Genomic DNA, 21648 nt, shown 5'->3' on the forward strand with positions numbered 1-21648 from the left:
AGTGTTATTGACAGTTGATTTATGTCCTTTGAATTTGCACTCCTGAACCAAGATTCTTTTTTTCCCCAGCCATGGAGAGTATCATCATCATTTAAAATAGTAAATCTGGGCAAATGCCAAGGTCTACTGTCTTCTGAAGCCTGTCTGTGCAATCAGTTCACTTGGTTTGTGGCTATGTTTCAAACCCAATCAACTGTCAGGACTGAAATGGGAAGAATGAACACCGTGTTATCTTTGAAGAATCATCGACTTATATGCAGAGATGCTTTTATTTCACACATCAGATAAAAACTAGTGTTTTCATTCATAATGTATCCCATTCTTTGATTTAAAAAATTAACACCTGGAAAATTGAATTCATTTTATCTAAATGTAAACTTGTGATTTTTGGTTTCTTTTAAAGAAATAACTAAGGCATTTAAGTTGTAATTTGAATTAATGCAGAATTGCTTTCTATAAAAACTGTTAGATCTTGCAAGTGAATTAGCCCTAATACTTACACTGCTCTCTTTTTTATACTGAGGATGTTATGTTCTGAATTCATGTTCTAAAAATACAGTACTCTTTTAAGTGTATCTGTGTGTATATGCATTTAAGAGACACAAAGCTAAGTATTTATAAATAAGTCCTAAAGTTCTTTCAAAACTTTGATCGCATTTTTTTCATCTATGGAATCATAAAATGGTATATGAAGGGGGTTTTTGATGACACATATAAAAATACACAAACAGTGCTTATGCCCAGACAGACTTAGAGCCGCCAGGCTTGTGCATGAAAAGTCCAATCAGCAGATTGGCAAGTGCTGATCTTCACGGGAAAGAGAAGAAGAAGAAGCACCCCGCTGTCATTTGCAGTCCCTTTTAGCAGACAAGAAAAGACCCTCACGCTAGTGGTACCTCAGGACCCGCCCGTCCTTTCTGAACTGAATTTATTCAGGACCCTCCCGTTCCCTGGTGCCCCGTCAGCAAGCGGGGCTGCACTCAACGTTGTTGAGCACCTCGGTCTGCAGGCGCGCCCTTTATCACATTCTGATCCTCTGGGGACAAAACGCCCAGCACCAGTGATGTAACAGAAGCAAATGATATCTCCGTTTGAACGTGATGATTAAAAAAAGAGAGAGAAATCTCTTACCTAACTAAGCCTAGGTATATGTACTTCCCTAAACGGATTCTATTTTAAAGTAATTGTTCTATTTAAAATTAATTATTCTTACTGAAATACTTATACACCAATTAACCAGGGCCGTGCATGTCAGTAATGCCTTAAGGAAGATTACTTATTGGGGTGACTGAGGCTTGGCATTGTGATTGAATATGATGCTATCCGCCCCCACCCCCACCACGGAGAGGGGTGAAGGCTGCATCTCTCTCGAGTAGCCCCTCAAGGTTAGCTTAGAGCAGCGCTTCTGCTTTGGAAAAAGCTGTCAGCCCTCTGGGCTACAGGAATACACTGTTTTGAATAAGAACCTTACACAAGACAGTAGCTATGATTTGGAGTCTATTTTCTCCCGTCTACCACTCTTGAAATGGGACCGACCACAAGGTGATTGAATACTTAATGCCAAACTAGCTCTGAGCATTAGAAATCACCAAGAACTTCACGTTCAGATGTTAAACTTCCAAAAAATGGTCTGACTAAGATGCTTTGGGAGTATATCCTCCACTTCGCGTGCACTCTGCAAACATCCTTCGGCTGCCTCGCCATCCGAAACTCGAGGATTCAGTTGGGGTAGATGTTGACATTTGTCTGCCCCTTTGGCTCAGTAATAATCAACTGTTATTCACTGCATGGTTTTTTCTGTAGAACCAAGTTTAGAACTTGCATGGAGTCAGCCTTTAGATATTACTGTGCCATCTCTGAAAAAGAAATAAGGTCCCGATTGAGGGGGGTGGGGGACAGGCTTTCCGGTGGAGTCTGTGATTGCAGCAGGTTTGGGGGTCACCATCTGTGACTTTCACTTTCAAACTCGCTGATGGTGACTAAGATAAAGAAACTGAAATTGCTCCTGTTTCTGACACCTTGCTATGTTCCCTCTGCCCCCAACCAGTTAACCATTGAACAAGTTTACCTTCTTAAAGAGTTTCACTTAACTACATCTACCTGAAAGTTATAAGTACACCTGCTCGGGGAGTTCCCTTATGAACACTAACCTAAATTCAGTTGCTCGTCGCCTCTAACAGACCCTCTCTGTCTCACAGCACTCACTCTGGCAGCACTTTGGGGGTGGGGGGCTGTACGTCCCCCCCCCATCCCGCACCACATTTGGGCCTGAGATGCGTGAGCACCCCACAATGAACTGGACTTGGAGTTGGATTGCCATCGGCGACAATGCCTTGTGCCTACTAAAGTCAAAAATAGGAGAACTGAGAGGATGTGGAGGTCAGAAAGAGTTTTCTTCCGTATCCCCAAGGATATATGACTCTTTGACAGCGAGTTGGTGAAGAGATTAAGAAGAGCCTCTCATTTACTTCAAGCAGCCACAGTCGGGATGGGGTGGGGCGCACCAGAGGCAGAGCACAAGCAGTGAAGAACACGTGTCGTTCAGCGTAGCCACAGAGCCCAGCAAGTCCTAAGAAACTGAGAGCTGCACAATTAAAGATACAATCAAAATCCTATCTCAGAGTCACCAAGGAGGTCAACAGAACCACTGAAAATGCAGAAGCCCTGACTGCTACCAAACCTTCATCCCCAGAGAACAGACTGCAAGCCCCAGACCCAGAAACATGCCTCAGCTAAACATTTACTGCTCAACATTGAAGGAATGAAGCTTTGTTTGGTTGTCAGACTTGATAACTGATGTAGAATACGGGCATATCTCTTTTATTTGTTTTAAAGGAAACGTTTTCATGCCCTGCAAGTGTATCAGAAATAAAAAAAAAGTGGAAAACGATACAGCGGTCACACTCCTTAGTGTTAGATAAACCAGACTAACCATGAGTCTCTGATCACTGAAAACGCAATTCTCATCTTTTATTTTCAGCCCTGAATCCTTTTATGACTATTTTTCAATAGTTAAAATTTTTACTAACAGTGTGCATTGTGGAAAGTAACTTCTTTTTCTTAAAAGGCATATGTGAATTAATTGATAGAAGCTGAAATATATACATATACGTTAAGCGCTGTATGCATTTTATCATTACTTGCATTACTTTTTATGGGGGGGGGCAAAGGGAGGGATTGACTAAATTAGAGAAACTATTCCTAAGTCTCAAAGCAGTCATCATGTGTTCATAACTGCTCACCGTCCTGGAATAAAAGTTGCACACAGTTGATAGAATCAATGTTTCTGCGAGCCCTAAGCATGTACTTTTAAGTACCATTGGCCACCATGTACTTTCTCGAAGGAGCTAATGCTGGGTTGGCTGTACAGGCAGAGGGACTGCAGTAAATAGAGGCGTTTGGCTTGCGCTGTCTACAAACTACGCTGTCTTAAGAGGTACTGAGACCAGCGGAGAAAAAAGAGAAATGACACCGATAGATAGACTGCTGAGCGCTTTCTGTGATGTTTCTCCCTCAGACGTTGTGCTGCGTGAAATTCGTACGTTCAGGCTCTGGGAGTCGGGTCCGCCTGACACGTAGTTGGGCTAAAATGAATCTACTGTGTTAGCTTTGGTGAGAATGATTAAGCTCTATGGATTCAAGAGCAGGTCTATTTTTCAAGTAGTCAAAGGCAAACAAACCCCAATGTAAGAGACAAAACGAGGAGAAGCCTGGCTGGGGTGAGGTGCAGTTGCTCAGGAACGCAAGCTGCACGAGCCATGATCCGAGCCACAGAACAACTCGGAGTCATCGATTTGGCCGTTGTGGTTGTTGTTGTTGTTGTTGTTGTTGTTTAGTCTGCTAACATGCAACATTTTAAAAAGCCTTTTAAGGAGACTGTCCATCACAACAGGCATAATTTTCATCAGAATTCTTATAACATTTCCCAAATTCCTAAAGGCAATCAGCTCCACTCAAATTAGTAACTCAGATAAATCACCATTAATTAGCTAATATAAGCCAGCAGGTGGTTTTGAGCCCAAAGACATTCCCTGGTTATTTAAATTATGTATGCCGCACCACACTAAAAAAAAAGAGTAAGTAAAAAGGAGCACAGAGACAAGTCTATTGAAAAAAAATCCGTTGAGGGATAATATGCAAGTAAAATCTCCTGCAGCTCCCCCATCTTACCCAGAGAAATACAAGGCAGCTTTGACCCCCCTGAATCAAAAAAATATCATCCAGCTCTTATTTCAACATTGATTATTCATGCATTGCATGGGGTGTGTATTGGAAGCTTACTTGAATATATTTGTTCTAGGAAGATTACCAATTACTAAAGAATAGGAGAGGAGGAATTGTTTTTCATGAATAATTTGTGACACAAGAGGATCTTTTTTTCATAATTTCTATGCCCTTGTGTTCGTTACTTGACCTACTCCAATTTGTGTAATTGGGGGTTATTTCCTAGACCATAAAAGGAGATAAAGGCCCTGAGTAGCTGCCAGCGTCTAAGACTGTATTTGTGATTAAACGGTACAGAACATGGTTTGTGTTGAAAATTGGCTTGTCCACACAGAGGCAACTTGCCTTAATCCTATTAGGATCTATCCCTTTACTCTTCTGAACTCCCCCTTAAACAGGTAAAATTTTGATAGTCTACTGACAATACTTCTGGGGCAAAATCATATTAGACTTCAGATACCTAATTTTATTCTGTTTTCCTAATGTGACCTATAGGATGTATGTATCATTTTAAACTTCATAGGTGTAATATCTGCTTAATAAGATTTCTAAAATATGAGCATAATAGGTAGACATCTGAACCTGGCTAAGGACTTCGCTGAAGAAAATCATAGGGTCTGATTCTGCTTAAACGTGAGAGTGGAATTTCAGTAAACTGTGACATGTTGAGTCAGGAGATGTATTCGTTTTAAGAAGACCAAAAGTCTTTTTGAGCTGAAGCTCATAAATGAGTTTCTGGAATAGTCTGGACTTGGTTCTGGGTCATTCTTTGAGCTCCATTTGGACCTGTGATGCAGAACCTTAAATTTATATCCTCATCGCATCTGGAAGGAAGGAGGCAGAAACCAGACCGACCTACAGAATTGGGGCACTTCTTGAATCACACTGTCACCTCCACCAGTCACCTGGGGGCAGTGCTTTTGTTTAAACTAAAATTACATGGAAAACGCTTTAAACCTGCATGTCTCTATGTTGCATATTTGCAGCAGGATCTGGCTAAACAGGGAATCATGACTACTTTAATTTCTTGCAGTTAGGGTTCAGTCAAAAACCTCACCATTTCTTCACAAACACCTAACATCATAACGTTAAGCCAGTTATGGAAAATCAGCTCCAAGTGTATTTGGAACTTGTGGCATTTCTAACGTCTCTGACACTCGGTACAACTCTCCATCCTGTTCCGAGCCCACTAACAAGCCCTGCGTGGCGGTGTAGCCCTGGCCGGTGCGGAGCTGCAAACGCTGACTTGTTGCTCCCTTCATGTAACCATGCCCTTTGATATCTTTTTTTTTAAGTCTGTAATAATGCTGTGACTACTGCTGTTCACAAATATTTTATTTATAAAATCTATCCTCCCCTAGGGCTGGTACAGAGGAACTACAAGCTGAAGGCTAGTGTATAAACTCCTCGCACTCTAGGAGCCTGAGCTTCGTTCTTGCCATCAGTCGCTGAGCGGGGAGTTCAGACAGAGTGAGCTGGCTGTGCTTCCCACCTGCAATGCAGAAAGCTAAGCATGTCTTTGCAAATAGGTTTCCCTGTTGTGGCATTCTGTGGACAAAAGGGGAAAAACATTGCGAGGTGACAGTGCCCTTTCTTTCAGTGTGAGGGCTAGAGGCCAGCACTGCAGACAAGAGAAAAAATGCTTTTAAGAGCCTATCGCCATCTTTGTATTAGCACTTGAATAATAAACCTTATACAGTAGACTTCAAAACCTTGAGGAGTCTTTCTGTCCTCCACTCTCCTGACTTTTGATTGTGCTGTCCCATAAATTATTGAAAACATGAGCATAGTATGAGTCCCAGCAGGGTGGGCAGAGAGCACTGCGTCGTGTATCAGAAGACCTGCGGTTTCTAAAGGTGCAAAGATTTTTCAATCAGCGGTAGTTTACTGCTTCCACCTGTGGAGCAGTAAGCATGACTATAGTTAAAAACTGCACTGCAACCTAGAGTTCAGACATGAACTGAACTCTGTTTAAAAACAGGAAAGAGCTACTCTTCACTGGGGAGTGAACAACGAACAAGGAACACTGTTGTGACTAACCACTCTGAAGGTGTCTGCCTCCCCCCACCCAACAGCATGGGCCAGTCCCGGCTCCAGGACTGGAGGATCTCGGCCCACCTGCCACCATTCCCTTTTCCCGTGCTGCGTCCAGGAACGAACTCCTTCTACTTTCTCTCACTCAACTCAGAGTGCTGTCTGCCCTTTTCCTGCAGGGTCTTGCTCCACTCCTGCCTTACCAGGCAGTCCACCAACTCCTACCACTTTCTCTGGCCCTTTGTCCGATAGTCCTACTGTGAGTATGGCATGTGCCTGATCAAAACTGGGGATAGTCCCACACCCACTCCAGGCCTCCGGGTCTTGGTGTTCAGCACTGGTTCACTCACTGAATCTGGAGAGTGTGCTATTGATGAAGAATGACAAGGAATCCATTTCCAGCTTCCTCTTAACTTTTCAGATTTTCACTCCTGAATTATGATAGGGTGAGGGGACTGCTCCCTCTGCCCATCTCTAATGCATACTCACACATCCCTACAGGGTAGTCGGACTAGCTGTTAATTCATCAGCCTTTACTTGAGTACAACTTATAAGCCAGACATTTTCCAAGCCCTGGAAATATCAGCTAAATAAAACACCATCCAGCCATCGAAGTGCTCCAGTGCAGACATATAAGCAGATGACAGCATATTTTGAGAGCTGGGGAGAGGGACATACATGTCACCTGTGGGGGCACAGAGAGCCCACCACCCATCCTGCTTATCAGAGACACCTACTGCGTCTCCCCACTGTGCTCACGGAGTGATTCAATACCCATGCTGCACCCTTTGTGGGGCTGGAACCTGTAGGAGAAGGCAGCTTGGGAAACTTGCAGGCATTCACCAGATGCATCTCCTTTTATCCCAGAAAATGTGTATTTGAGGAACCTCTAAGCTCCCTCTCTGCTGCTGCTAACCTATTCACTCTTCATCTCCCCCTACCCTGCCCTCCTCTCTCTCTCTCTCTCTCTCTCTCTCTCTCTCTCTGTCCTTAAACACACACCTACAACATACACACAATACACATACTGTGCAAACACACATCTCTCCATGGGAGATATCTAACCCAAACCTTCTTCATTCAGAGTGAGAATAAGCAACCACCAGATACATTGGGATATTGTCTGTACAGACCTAGATGGATTCCAGAGGATGGCAGTGGCAGTGCTCCTTGCCTTCCTGCCCCGCCCCCAAAGGCATTCTGGCACTGCTCTTCCTCATCGATAAATAAGCCACTCCTGTCTTCCTTGTTGAGAAATCAAGTCTTGGGTTTGTGGGCATTTGCTCCTCTCGGCGAATGAATGTTCTGACTGTCCCTGCTGCGAGGTTCTATCTGCTCCTTTGAGGAACGGCTCCAGGCGAGGGAAGCTCTCTGCAGCCCAGTTTGTGGTAATTTCCGTTCAGTCAATCCTGGACATAAAAGGACCCACACCCTGCTGACGCCATAATTCAGTGGCCGTGCTGCCTGCCCCGCTTGATGGGACTCTTGTTGATGGAGTGCTCTGTGTGCTCTGTCCATGTAAGCTGCTATACCAATTTGGGGTTTTTTAAGAGCTAAATAAGCAAAATGCGCAGCAGAAGAAAATTAAAGCAATCTTTAATAACCCTCAAACTGGACGTATTCACCCCTGAACTGACGTGAAGGAAAACGATGTGCTGAAGACACGTGAGTGGAGTAGGAGTGCGTATTTCCTTGGGTGCCATGAGACTGAAGGGCGCCTCGCACTCAGTGCTCTGTTGTCTTTGGGACGCGAGGAGAACCAAACAGCCCGGAAAACGCAGTCTGGCTGTGCAGCTTGTTCGCCTTTGAACTCCACGAGCCGTCCACCTCTAATGCAACCTGACACTGCTAATTTTGGCATTAGAGTTTGAAATGAAAATCAATATCTGTTTGGAGCTTGAAACCAGCGTGACCGGACCTTGGGCAGAGCATGGCCAGGCGCCTATGTTCAGTGATCTGTGAGTGCCGCAGCAGACAACTTCCAAGGTAGAACGTTGAAGACACACATCCAGGTGAAATCTGACTGTCAGGGTGGAGTTAGCTATGTGGCACTCTCCCACCCCGGTAAGGCCCGTGATGCGTTTCTAAGTTTCTTGTACATTTGCTTTTTTAAAAGCCCTGCCCCTGAGAACACGCTCCACGTGAGACCTGGAGCCTCGCCTGGCCTTTCCTGCTCGGGCAAAGGTCTCCGACTGATGTAGGTGAGGCATGAAAGGCCCAGGGCCCGAGGACTGATTTCTCTCTTGACGTCAGGCTGAGAAGTTAGCTGATGCTTTTGCTGCGGAAAAAAAGTCCTATCTGAGAAATTTATTTTTGTGTGTTTTCCATGATCCTTCTTTGCTTTATAGTTCCATTAAAATCTCTTCTGAAAAGAAAATTATATTCAAAGATGTTTTATATATATGGCCTAATCGAATCTAACCTCTACTTCAATCCAGTACTCAGATCCACTATTTTGTTTTAAAAGAAGTAGTAAGCAGAGGGGGGGAAGGAAAGGAAAAAGGAGGGAGTGAGAAGGAAGGACAGAAGGGAGGGGGGAGGAAGGTTAGTTGACACTGATGTGTGTAAACAAAATTTTTGCAGTGTTTTCAAGGATTTCTTTTATTTCTAACTATTAGATTTATTTACTGTGCAAACTGATTTCTGTGCCATCCCACCTGTAAAAAAAAATTCAGGAAGGAATAAGAGTCTTTATGCATACCCTCTGGAGTTTCTCAATAGTCCCAGCACCACAGTTTCTCATGTTCCAAAAGTGCCACAAAGAAATTCTTGTAGCAGAGTCGAGCATCACAAAGTACACACCTGGTCATAACCTGGGAGTCCGACTTCGACCAGCCAAGGGGAACATGTCCAGTCACATCCTGCGGCCCATGCTCTCCCCTCCCCCAACCCTCCCTGGGCTTCCTAGCCCTGGAAAGAGAGGTAGATTGACTCAATACCCTTAATTTCTTGGCATTTTCCAAAACAAATTTGAGACACAATGTTTTTTTCACTAGGAAAATAGGAAATACAGAGCTGGGCTATCCTAAGCAGAGCTCAGAAAGGCGGAGGTAGGGGAATGAGACTCTGTGGAATGGGAATTCACTCAGCAAAAGGAAGAGTGATGAAGAACGCCACCTCCGGGATCAGACGGCCCAGGTTCCAGTCGTGGCCCCACCATTTACCACCTGTGTCACTTGGACTCCTTGGCCCTCTACCTATTCGCCTGTAATATGGGGGTAATGTTGTTATCCCCACAAATTAGATGAGGTAATGCCTGGGAACCCACTAGGTTCCAGAATGCTGATCACCATCATTACAGAGGTTTCTGCATTGAAGGAACTTGGCATCTAGCACAATCTGGTACATTCTAAAATTAAGATGTGTGGTGCCTGCCGTGAAGAGCAAAGGAGAATTGCCTAATCTAGCAAAAGCTTCACAGTGGAAGGGAAAATTAAATAAGTATTTATTTAAACTTAACCGTTTTAAATGATATGAAGCAATTGTGCATAATAATCTCCTTTTTTGCTGTAGGATCAACAATGTCAATCACTAGTGTTATTGGCATGTAAGGTAATTCTATCAAAACATCTGTTGTTGAGAGGGCCAAGGGAAAACTCACAGTGAGATGAACTTGGCTGGTTTTCACTGCACATAGCAATAGCTACGCAGTTGGACTAGGAAATAACACTTTAGTAATTTAGCTGTTAGTTCTTCAAAAAAATACAAAGTTACAGTTTTTGAAGCCCAAATTTTATATTTACAAGAATGATTTTTCAATCAATCATCTTAAATGAACTTTATCCAGAACTTTCTAATGAATATATAAGCTGAAAAATGTTTTATATGAAAGCCAAAAAATTATTCATATATTTAAAGATATTTTCTATTTATCAACTTTTATTATTTCACATTAAAGCCATTTGGGAGACAAAAGTTTCTCAGTATCCAATTAAACTTTTATAGTTCACAGTTTTTTTTAAATCTCATTTTTTCTCTTAAGCACTACAGAAGGTATGACTAAAAGTTTAGGTTTTTTCCTACTTATAAGATGAGAAAATAATATATTCAGGAGGAAAACTAGTTCTTAGGAACTGAGTATTTCTTATACACTCATTAAAGAGTTGTCCACAGATCTTCAGGAGAATTTTTTAAAATTATCCAGCACTTTAATCCAATAGCTTTGTCTTAATTATATATCTTTTGTGCCCTCATCTAAAATTTTAAGAGTAAACGTATTCATTCTTTATTTCAACAGACATTGATTGGTCATATGTGCCAAGCAATATTTTATGATGCCACATTTTTTAAAGTAAATCATAAGCTACAAACCATGTTCATTCAGAAAACACTAAGTAGGTACCATCTCTAAGACATTATGCAAGGTACTGTAGGTACAGAGATGAATATATTACTTTTGAAAAGAGAAAGGATTATAAACTTCAGACTATAAATAAGTGGTGATTACATACTTAAATTCAAACCACAAAATGTTTTCAAAAATGACCCTACCTATCTGGAAGTCAAAATACACACCCAGGTGCACAATGTGCACGTGTTGGGGAGACGAACTCTGACACAGAGATTCTCTGCTTTTCAAATGTGTGACCAACCCACCAAGCTGTCGAAGAATCTGAGTCCTGCCATGGGAAACCCAACAGTCTTAGTTTTGCTGAGACAAGCATTGAAATGCATTTACGTGTCCTGATAGGGTCGTGGTATTTGTTGTGAAACCCTCTGCACCTTACTAGTCTATCCTAAATTAATTACTTTAAGCAATTGTGCGTGAAACTCTCATTTCTTCTCTGAAGACCAAGCACTAGTCCAACGAATCGTGGCATGACTGGAGATGGAGCTCCCCGTGCCCCCCCTCTGCCAGGCACTCCTAAACCCACCCAATGTGAGCACCGCTGCCAACAGTGCCCCAGAACCTGCCTCACACACACTTTTCACTTGCTGGGTACTCATTGAATATCTGTTGGAAGAATGAAAAATGAATAGGGGTTACCAGTTGAGAGACACAGCATGCATTCAACATAAACTATGCCCACTTCTGGAAAAGCACCTTAAAATTCGAGTCATTCTGAGAATGGAGTAGCATGAATCTCTATCTCATTCATTATTATACAAGCGAAATAAAAAATATGTTCAATCAAAAGTGTGCACTGAGCAATTGTTTTGCTGCTCGGGTGCTACAAAAACACATGTCGTAATAGCCCAGACCTGGTCTGAGCAGCATTTTAGGAGTCTTTGTGTATGATTTTTATTTCTCATTGTCTTCACTTTCTCTCCAGGAATGAGTGATAGCCTTTTCTGGTGATATCTTGGCTTTTAAGAGTGTTGTTTTATCTATTTTTTATGGCCAACCTTACACTTGTTAAGTGTAATTTTCGCTTTATGTAGCATATAAAAAATCTGTGATATGGTGCACCTTGAATTAACAAGAATGGCTGGACAAGAGACAAGAAATCTTTTAAAAATGAATGTTCACATTAAATACCTTGGATAGGTAGGCCTTCTGGGGATTTTTCTGTAATGCAACAAAAGTGCACCATTTCTGTTTTCAGAAAGAGTTCCTTTCAGACACTGAGCGCGTCTAGAGTCATATTACATAAGTAAGGGCTTAGTTTGTACATTCGCATTTTACATCTTGGAGTCTTACTAAATCCTTCTTGATCAATCTGATATTGAAGAGATCTGTATTGATTTATTCTACACTCGTTTATGGCATTTATTTTGACATACCTAAGATTAAAAGCCAAATTAACAAGTGTAATCAATTTTCTTAGTGATAAAGAAAAGTCCTCTCGTACCCTTACACACATTCATCTAGGGATAAAAAACTCAAGTGAAGATGTTGTAATAAATGGATCGATTTATTCAATCACTTGGCATAAAAACATTAGCCCTGGGAAAGCGCTTGCCTCTAAGAGCTTTAGCTCCTGAGCTGCACTCGTGTTGCACCAGATGATTTGCATTTTTAGAGAAATTTCAAATGTCTGCAGTGAGCTCCGGTGAAAACATGAATAAATTGCTTTCTTCCCCTCTTTTTCTGACTTTATGAAGTGGAATCCGTTAGGAGTTGATTCAAAGTAAAATGAAATAAAGGCCACAACAACTCACATGATGCAAACCCTGGTTTAGGGTTAGTCCAGGCTCAGTTGTCCGGGCCGACGTGTCAGAGCCGTGGCCTGTGGGGACATCCCTGGGGCGCATGGCAGTTTTTCTAACTGCTGCGTTAGAAGCAGTCTCCAGAAAACAAGAAACTGAATAGACCAATAACAACTGAGAACTATGTAGGCTTTCCACAGCAGCTCTCTGCAAAGTCCGGTAAATCGACTGCTCCTTGCCCAACACAATGCGGTGGCCTAGGAGCCCTTCCCATTGCTCACCTTTCTCTGAAGTCACTGCAGTGAGGATGGGTATAGAAGTCAGGCGCATAGGAGACAAATACCATATGATTTCACTTATGTGTGAGCAAGATAAAAACAAAACAAACAAACCAAGTAGAAATAGAAGATAATAGATAATAGATATCATAGGTATCTAGATATCTAGATAATAGACTGACAGCTGTCAGAGGGGAATGGGGTTGGAGGGCTGGGTGAGAAACGTGAAGGGATTAAGAAGGAAAAACCCCACATAGATACAGACAGCAGCACAGTTGTTGGGAAAGGCAGGTGGTGGGGTGGAAGAGGGTAGAGGGGAGACTTGGGGGGCGGTAAGAGACTTGACTTTGGGTGGAGAGTGAATGGTGCAGTGTGTAGGTGATGTGTCATAGAGTTGTACACTCAAAACCCATGTGGTTTTACTGACCAGTGTCGCCCCAAAAGATTCCATTAAAATTTTTTTTAAAAGAAGAGCATGAGCTTTGGAACCACACCAACCTGGGTTTGAATCTCTAGCTGTGTAGGTGTGATATGGAGCAAGTTAATCCCCCAACCTTTGGTTTCCCCTCCTGTGCAACAGGGAAAATAATACCGGGAGCGTAGGGTGGTCGAAAGGTTTTTATTAAAAAGTCCAAATTGCATTCCCTCGTACAAACTGCATTCTCAATCTATGGGGACATTTAATTTCTACTCACGCTCTGAATGTTGCAACTGAACAAAAGACAAGCAACTATTACTTCACCTTTTACAGAACCCACTATTTTTTCTACTTTGTTAAATTAGTACAAGTAAGAGTTAAGGTTATATAAAACAGTGAGTCTCAAATTTTCATGAGCAAATGAATCACACTGAGATCCTTTTAAAATGCAGATTCTGACTAGTTACTTGGCCTGCGTTTCTAACTAGCTTTTAGTAGTACTGGTGGGAGAATTGTTTGGTTTTTCAAGGAAGATCTATTTCCAGGAATTAGAAATTACTAGGAACTTTGCTGATGACAAGGTCCATGTTGACTCATCTTATCATATTTGGACTGGATATTGTATATCTACAGTGTCTTTTGTTTGAAAATCTCCTCATATATTGGAAAATTAGTGTTTTTTGCAAAAACATGAATTTTTGCATGTCTAGATTATTCATTGAAAATATTATAGCCTGTACAGGGTCCCATACAAATAATGCCCATTTTGTATTACAAAATCATAAGCATGTAATTCTGTAACATAACAATATCACACGTACACCATATGACATTTTAGATGACATGTTCAAATTGCTGTCCATCTCCTGCGAGACATTCACGTACCCTCCAACCACATTCAAGCAAGCCTCACTTCTGCTGGCCCCTGTGTAATCCTTTGTTCTAAAGTAGTCTGTTCACGAAAAGAACATGGAGTTTGTGTGTTTTCCAAACTCTGTTATATGCTGTTTCACACACACACTTACACACACGTACACACACATGATCCATTGTCCCACTTTGCCCTGTGTCTCAAGACACTGACTTCAGATGCATCTGACGGGTTCATTGCCTTCTGGCTTCCCGGTTTGGGTTTATCTAAGGGGAGCCGCGGGCAGGAGATCAGAGGTGAAGAGGGTGAAGAGGGCGAAGAGGTCAGGGAATTATCTCTCTGCCGTTGACTTCAGCTCAGTTCTGGCAGGCATCACACTTGACAACCGCTGCTTCTAGATTCTACCAGGTGACCCCTTTTCCGAATCTCTGTTTCTCACGCAGGGTCCAATAACACCACCCTCTCCGCCTTTACCTTCGGCCCCAGGGATAAGGTAACGGCACGGCATCCCTCTATTGTAAGTCGCCGAGTGCTTGCGCATCCCCGTGGGCTCCTGAGCCCTGTCCTCATCTCACAGTAGTCCCCCGGTGGTCTCTTTGGGATCCCAGCTGAAGGTGCCCTCTGTTTCCTCTTGACTTGTACCCAGCCCTTCTCTACTGTGTGTATCAGACAGGATGGCAAAGGCAACCAACTACAAGGAACATCAGGAAACATAAAAACTTGTTGTGAAGTTGTCAGTTCAAGAACAGTGCTAATGAGGCCCAAATTAGTGTCTGGCTGTGCCCCAGGATCACAGGCTGCATCCCTTCCTGACCAGCCTTTCTCCGCACCATCGGTTACAAGGAGGAGCGTGCCAAGAAGGACAGGAGCCCCTACGCCAATCCAGCACCACCCTGGGAACAGAGGTCGGAAACGAGCTGTTCAGCCGAGACGGCTTCAAGACCAGCGTTGCTCCCACTGAGTGATGTGATGCTACGGACCCTCTTGTACAGGCTGTTTAAAATACTGAAACCACAACTGTCGATATCTTTTCCAAAGATATGCTGTTATTTTCTTACTTCATAGATAACTAATGTATAATAACATGGGTGAAAAAGCAAACATCAAATTATACTTTATATTGGTAATGGGATTCAGGGATTGTAAGACTATGTATTTAACTCATTTCTTTAAAAATGTTAACTATTGTGATTAAGTGACTGAAACTATATAACCATCATCTAAAGAATAACTTGAAAATAATATTATTTATTTGAAGTGATATTCTGATTATCAAGTGTGAATGGCAGATTTTCAGTTTATATGCATATTTCCTCAAAACAAAACTCTTTCCTCCTTAGTACAGTTGCCTGACAAAACCATATTGTAATTAGGCCATTGTAGATGTACTATTGTATTAATATTGATGCACTGGGCTTACTTCCATGGTTTCAATTTTATATGATTTGAATGCATGGAAGAGAGGGAGAGACTTCTTTTTGTTTCAGAAATCAGTTCCTGAGACTCTCTACTATCAGTGAGGAAAAAAGTACTGTTTCTACTAAAATTGAATCTATGACTTTAAGTAAAATGTGCAGAAATAATAACGCCAAATATAATTCCTTCATGGCGTAATGCTAAAATCACCCACCAGATAGGAGCATTTTTATACATAGTATTTATTATTCATTATTTTCCTAAAACACAATTTGTTTCATTTTTCACAAAACCTTTGGAGCCATCTTGATAAGGTGAACAGAAAGCAGAGTCTTTTAAACATTAGGTGATCAACTTTTGGACAACAGCAGGACCAGCATAGCTAATGGAATAATAGCCTGCAGGGTCCGGCTAAATATGATATACGAACGTAATCAAGCCCTGTGATGACTATTCAGGAGTAATCCCTTTAGCTTTGAACTGCGACATATATTTCAACGAGGCGAAAACCATATGAAGAAATTCTCTGCAGACCACACTGATACAATACAGCCTTCATATCCTGCTCTATGTGTTTGCTGTTTATAGTGAGTTTTAAATTTAAGGTAATGACTACTGTATATTCATGTGAGCATACAATACTTTTGATTTGTTGTGGAAAGGTTGAATCCATTACCAGGGGTCTAAGTCTATAAACTCTGACACAACCTTTATGTGTGAGTTATTATTTTTTTTCTAGAATAAGGCCACTAAAAATGCTTTGCATGACAAAATTGTAAAAATTCACCTTTTCAGTTGCAAAACTACCAGGTAGTGTGTCTTCCATTTCAATTCATACTTTTCCATAGATAACACTTTTAAAATCTCATTTATTTATAATACTATATTATTGGAAAGTTACATGCCATTGTTTTTAAATAAAGGGGTGGGGCGGTAGGTTTATTGCAACTCCGCATTTGCTGACTTATTCTATTGCTCTTTGGTACGGTGTGGGCTAAGTGATGGTATAAATGAGATCCTTTTGCTGCTGCTTTGAGGGATCTACCATTTGAGAGTCCTCACTATTAGCAACACATAAGTGCCTGTTTCTACTGAAACGTAGACAGTATAAGCAAATGTCAGACTCTCAACTTTGTCTTGGCCTGGTCTCCCTTGCTACTGTCCTTATCTTCTAGCTTCCTCAAAGTGCTACCAATCAAACATCTCAAATCACACCATCGGTCAGACTCATGGCAGAAAACCTAGGTGAGAAATCAAAACGAGTGCTTTTGTGATTATGGAGCCCAGAGCAAACGACCCTGTGGTGCTCTCCTTGTTGCAAATAGAAGTATCAAGACACCTGAATGATGAGTTCAAGTGTTCTGTGAAAATTAAACATCACTAAGGTTTCCTGGCACAGAGAGAACATCAATGTCTTCTATTTAAACTAGAAGATGTGGCCTAAAACTGAAAGGAATAGCTACAGATACAGCTATTCTTCCCAGAGAATCTACTTGAAAACTATTCGACAATAAAAACCACTATTCCTCATCCTCTGAGGAATGAGTTTAAAACAATTATTTGAGAACACCTAGGCATAATTTCAAACTTAGGAAATCCAGGAAGAATTTCTCCAGCTTGAAAGATACTGTTACACCCTTCCATACCAACAATGCTGAGTGTAAGACATTAGATAGTATAAAGTAGGCACCAAGCAGGTTTCTATGTGTTGTGATGCAATTAAAAATATTAAACTGAGAAGCCCACATTAGTTCTTTACATAAAAGGAATGATAGACCATTCTAGTTAAGGTAACAGCTAAGCTTCCATTACAAGAGTCCTGAAAGTACAGTAGTTTTAGAATATATAAGAATATTTCTTTCCTACTTCTTAAGTGAGCCATCTGTATGTATGGGGTATCCCCATCGACATGTGGGGGCCATGACCTTCCATCTTGTTGCCCATCATCATCTAGGAGAGGGTTTCTCAGTCTTGCACTATTGAGATTTTGACCTGGATGATTTTTTTGTTAGGGAGGAGAGTGGGGATGGATGTGATGGGCATTGTTGGATGTTTAGCAGCATCCCTGCCTCTTCCCACTAGATGCCAGCAACCCTTCCACCTACCACTTGTGATAACCAAAACTGTCTCCAGATATTCCCAAATGTCCCTGGTGGGGCAAAATTACCCCAATTGAGAACCACTAACTTAGGGTATTATCATTGTCTACATGGTGGAAACTGAGTCATAATATAATAGCCCCATGTTCAAGACTGAGGAAAGGGCAAGTTTCTGGAGAAATGAACTCCCTATGTCTACCACTCAGGCCCTGAAACAGAATGTATCCCTCTGCCCACGTTCATTGGTCAAAACTTAGTCTTGTGACTTCAACTAAATATTTCTATGCTGATGAAAAGGATCTAATAGAAAAAACTGATGTGGGAGGCAGAAGGAACCACTGGACCCATGTCTCATGTGGTGGGCAGGAGAGGGTGAGATCTAGTGAGGAAGTGGAAGGGTTGGCCTTCCACGGGAGCACAAGGAAGAGAGAGCAGGGATAGTTACTCTGGACACAGAGCTTGTCTTTTCTTTCCTCCTTGAAATGAGAAAAGACATCATCAGCTGAGAATGATGATGCTAGTGGAGGGTTGGAGGTTTGGAAAATAGAAGAAAAATTTGAATAGACATCTAGGGAAGTAGAAGAATGAAGTGACTAAGAATGTTTAATAGGATCACCTCAAAGCATTAATGGCCATGAATTTAAAGTGAGGCCCTGCTGTATGTTTTTTTTCTGGCCACATCGAGCTATATAGTATATGAGAAGCATGGGTAGAGTTGCATTTAACTGGGTTTATAGTTCTGGGAAGTGAGTGTGACAAAGCGGAAGATCGCTAGTCAGGCTACATGCAAGGGAGTGAATGCCCATGACATTTAAATTGCACGAAGAAGGAAAAGAAGACATCAAAATGGGGAGGAACAGTGCAAAGGTGGTAGGATGGGAAGAATTCCTGGGGTTAGGGCATGAGAGGGAGCAATCTAGAAAGATAAGAGCCTCTAGTCAAGTAGTTAAATGCAGGAAACTGAGTCTGAGGGGGACCTGCAGTCACTGGTAATGACTAAGTCTAAGAATGACCATGGGAATTAATGACTGTGCTAGGGTGAAGGACCAGATCTAAAAGGATGGAGCTCAAGGGGCTGGGGAAGGATTTTCTGCGTGCTAAACTGAGAACGTGGTGGTAGACTACCAACGAGCCAATGCTGAGATCGAATGGGAAGGATACCAGGTGACGGTAGATCACAGCAGTGCTTGATGGTGTAAACCGATAGGATGAGCTTTAGGAAAAGGAGGAAGGCCAAACGTCCAGAAAGAGAATGATGGAGGAGGACACCTACCTGTCTCCAGGTCCAGTGGTCAAAAAGCGGAGAAAAACAAAAACAAAAAAAGGACTTCTGGACTGGCAGTGTCCTCAGAGGACAGCCAGGTGCCTGTTAGAGCGAGAAAACAAAGGGCATTTCAAAAAATAGGGGGAGAATACAGCGGAAATAGTTCAGGAACCGTGGTGGGTGGAAGGAGCGGACGAATTAGGACACGGAGCCTTGGGGAAAGCAGAATGCAAGACAGGAAAGGGGGCCTGCAAAGGGAGGCCTGTCAGGAGCGAGGATAAAGAGCATCTTCCTAGATCAGTCCCAGTGGCTTCAAGTCAAGAATAGAGGGACAGAGTTGAAAGTCCAGTAACAAGTTAACATGTCTATTAGTACCTATAAACTTCCCATATTTTATTTCACTATTTGGATATTTTAGATTGCTCTCTCAACTGAGTTTCTTCCTGAGCGTTGCTTTAACAAGTCATCTTGTTACCCCGAAAATGTGGCTGTTCTAGTTTCATGTGATATTTCACAAGAATTCTGCAGGTTAGATATTCAAGCATGGCTTGACTAGACGCAAACTGACGTCAGCCAGTGGTGTTCCTCAGCTGAGAGAGGGGCTGGTTTGAGAAGTCCAGGATAGCTCTGTTCCCAGACTAGAGCCGCCGTGAGGTGGCTGGAAGGCTTGGCTCAGCTGGGACTGTCACCTGGAGTGTCTCTGCATGGCCTGTCCAGGATGACAGCCTCAGGGTGCGAGGACTTCTTATATGATGACCGGCTCTGCCCAAGCAAGCGTCCTAAGAGTACTTACTGAGCAGAAGCTGTGTAGCCTTTTTGGACTCAGCCTCAGAAGGCAGGCAGTCACGTCCTCCACATTCTGCTGATCACAAAAGAGTCCCTAGGCCTAGCCCAAGAGGAGGGCAATTAGATTCCACCTCTTGGTGGGGAGTGGCCAGGTCACACTGTTGGGGAGCATGGAGAGTGGAGGATATTGTTGTGGCCATCTTTGGCCAATATTATCTGCCCTGGTGACACAGGTGAGACATACCCCTTTGTCATTCAGGTGATGAGGGTAGATATCCCTGAGAAGGGATTCCCAGGTTCAAGCTCAAAATAACTGTGAGTTGTATTTGTCATAAACCATTAAATTTATACATCTCTTTTTTTTTCAGAAGAGTCTAGAAGAGCCACATTGGAAAGTTTATATCAAACCTCAGAGCATTTAGAAGAAGAACTCGGTAAGATAAATCAAGTAAAAAGTTTCTATTGAGTACCCTCATTGTAAAGATACCAAGTATAATAGAATTCTTCAAAAAACAAGAATAATTTCAACCAGCTCTTGATAAGCTAATACGGAAACACTGATTTTATTTATTCATGTTTTCATCATCATTTATCCCCATCCCCTCTTCCACCTCCACTCACCCGCTTCCCACCCCCCACAGGCTCCGCACTGTCGTTCGTATCCATGGGTTCTTGCTCTCTTTTTTTTTCTTTTATGCTCGATCCTCCCCCCTAAACGCGACCCTCCCAGAGCTGGCAGCTTGCTCTCTGGGTCTCTCTATGTTGCTTATTAGTTCAGTTTGTTCATTACATTCCACATATGAGTGAAATCAGGTGCTGCTTGTCTTTCTCAGACTGGCTCATTTCACTGAAACACTGCTTTAAAAAATCAGAGATTCACTTTTCTACATCACAGATGGTTAAGTATTTTTAATCTTTTAAGCTATGCCTGAAAATTACAGAAAACAATAATATTTTTCAAAGTAAGTGTCTTTTACTTCCTAACCCAATATAAAATTTAATTATATAATTTATTTTATTTCTGATTTCCAGATAATCAAAAAAATGAGACTTAAGCCAGCTTTTGACTTAGCAACAAAGCAAGAAGAAATTTATTGTGTCACCCAAGTCTTCAGTTATCTGTATAGGAGTATGTTACAAATAATACAGCTAGAGTTATAATAAAACTATGACTGTGTTTTCATTGGATTTTGTATTGCAGTACACTACTACACATTTTGTCTAAAACATCTAACTCCATGAAAATAAAATATGTCCCAACTGCTTTAATATTAACACTTATCCATAAAATAAACTATATTTTTTTCCTTTTAACCACTATTCCACAAGAATAATGAGGCACGAGTGTCTTTTTAAATTTAATCTTAAGTTCCTTTAAAAATGTTTGGAGCCCTGACTGGTGTGGCTCAGTTGGCTCGACCTCACCCCACAAAGCGAAGGGTTACAGGTTTGATTCTTGGTCAAGGTACACGCCTGGGTTGCGGGTTTGGTCCCTGGTTGGGTCACATATTAGAGGCAACCCGTTGGTGTTTCTCTCTTGCATCAATGTTTCTCTACCTCTCTTTCTCCCTCCCTTCCCCTCTCTCAAAAAATAAATAAAATCTGGAAAAAAGTATTTGGGAAGTTTCATGAGAATATTTTTAATCAAAAGGCCCACATCTTTGAAAACACTTCAGGAAATTAGGTATGTCAAACATAAACCCGTCGGTAAGGTCAACAGAAACCAGGTTTTACATCAAACGCTGAGCGGCCACCCTGCTATCCCGTCTGATAGATTTAATCAAAAGTTTTCTTTGGCGGTTTCTCCTTAAATTTCAATTTGAGTCATTTTTATTGGTGAACCTGATAACAAAATCAAGGTTTTATGATGACAGATGCAAATCACAATTGCATCAAATGCTAGTACTTATGTATAAGAGGTCCCTCCATGAATAATGCAGCAAGGCCCACTCACGGAGGACGGCTACTGTTTACAGTGGTCTCTAATTCCTTTTGGATCTAAATGGCAGCGCCTGAAATACGGCATTCCGTAATGAACTGTAATTACTTTCACTTTCAGAGTCTCCTTTTAAAAGCTGCTACAATATTATGCCATTTCTGTTTTTCATACTCTCTAATAAGATTCGCTAAAAGTGGTTTAAAAATGCATCCCAGATCCTAAGTAAGCA

At 41.8% G+C, this 21648-nt stretch overlaps 1 protein-coding gene across 1 annotated transcript in view; it reads left to right on the forward strand.

Annotated features, from left to right (window-relative positions):
* TTC29 (tetratricopeptide repeat domain 29) overlaps nt 1-20958 on the forward strand; it is a 143825-nt gene extending 122867 nt beyond the window's left edge. Inside the window, exons 12-13 of the mRNA XM_045831564.1 lie at nt 19849-19914; nt 20513-20958. Of these exons, the coding sequence (XP_045687520.1) occupies nt 19849-19914; nt 20513-20535 (89 nt within the window). The 3' untranslated portion in view covers nt 20536-20958. The remainder of the gene's footprint in view (nt 1-19848; nt 19915-20512) is intronic.
* The last annotated feature ends 690 nt before the right edge of the window (nt 20959-21648 follow it).

The sequence above is a fragment of the Phyllostomus hastatus genome, unplaced genomic scaffold (assembly GCF_019186645.2).
Source record: "Phyllostomus hastatus isolate PE091 unplaced genomic scaffold, TTU_PhHast_1.1 phas_contig_159, whole genome shotgun sequence".
NCBI classification, from domain to species: Eukaryota; Metazoa; Chordata; class Mammalia; order Chiroptera; family Phyllostomidae; genus Phyllostomus; species Phyllostomus hastatus.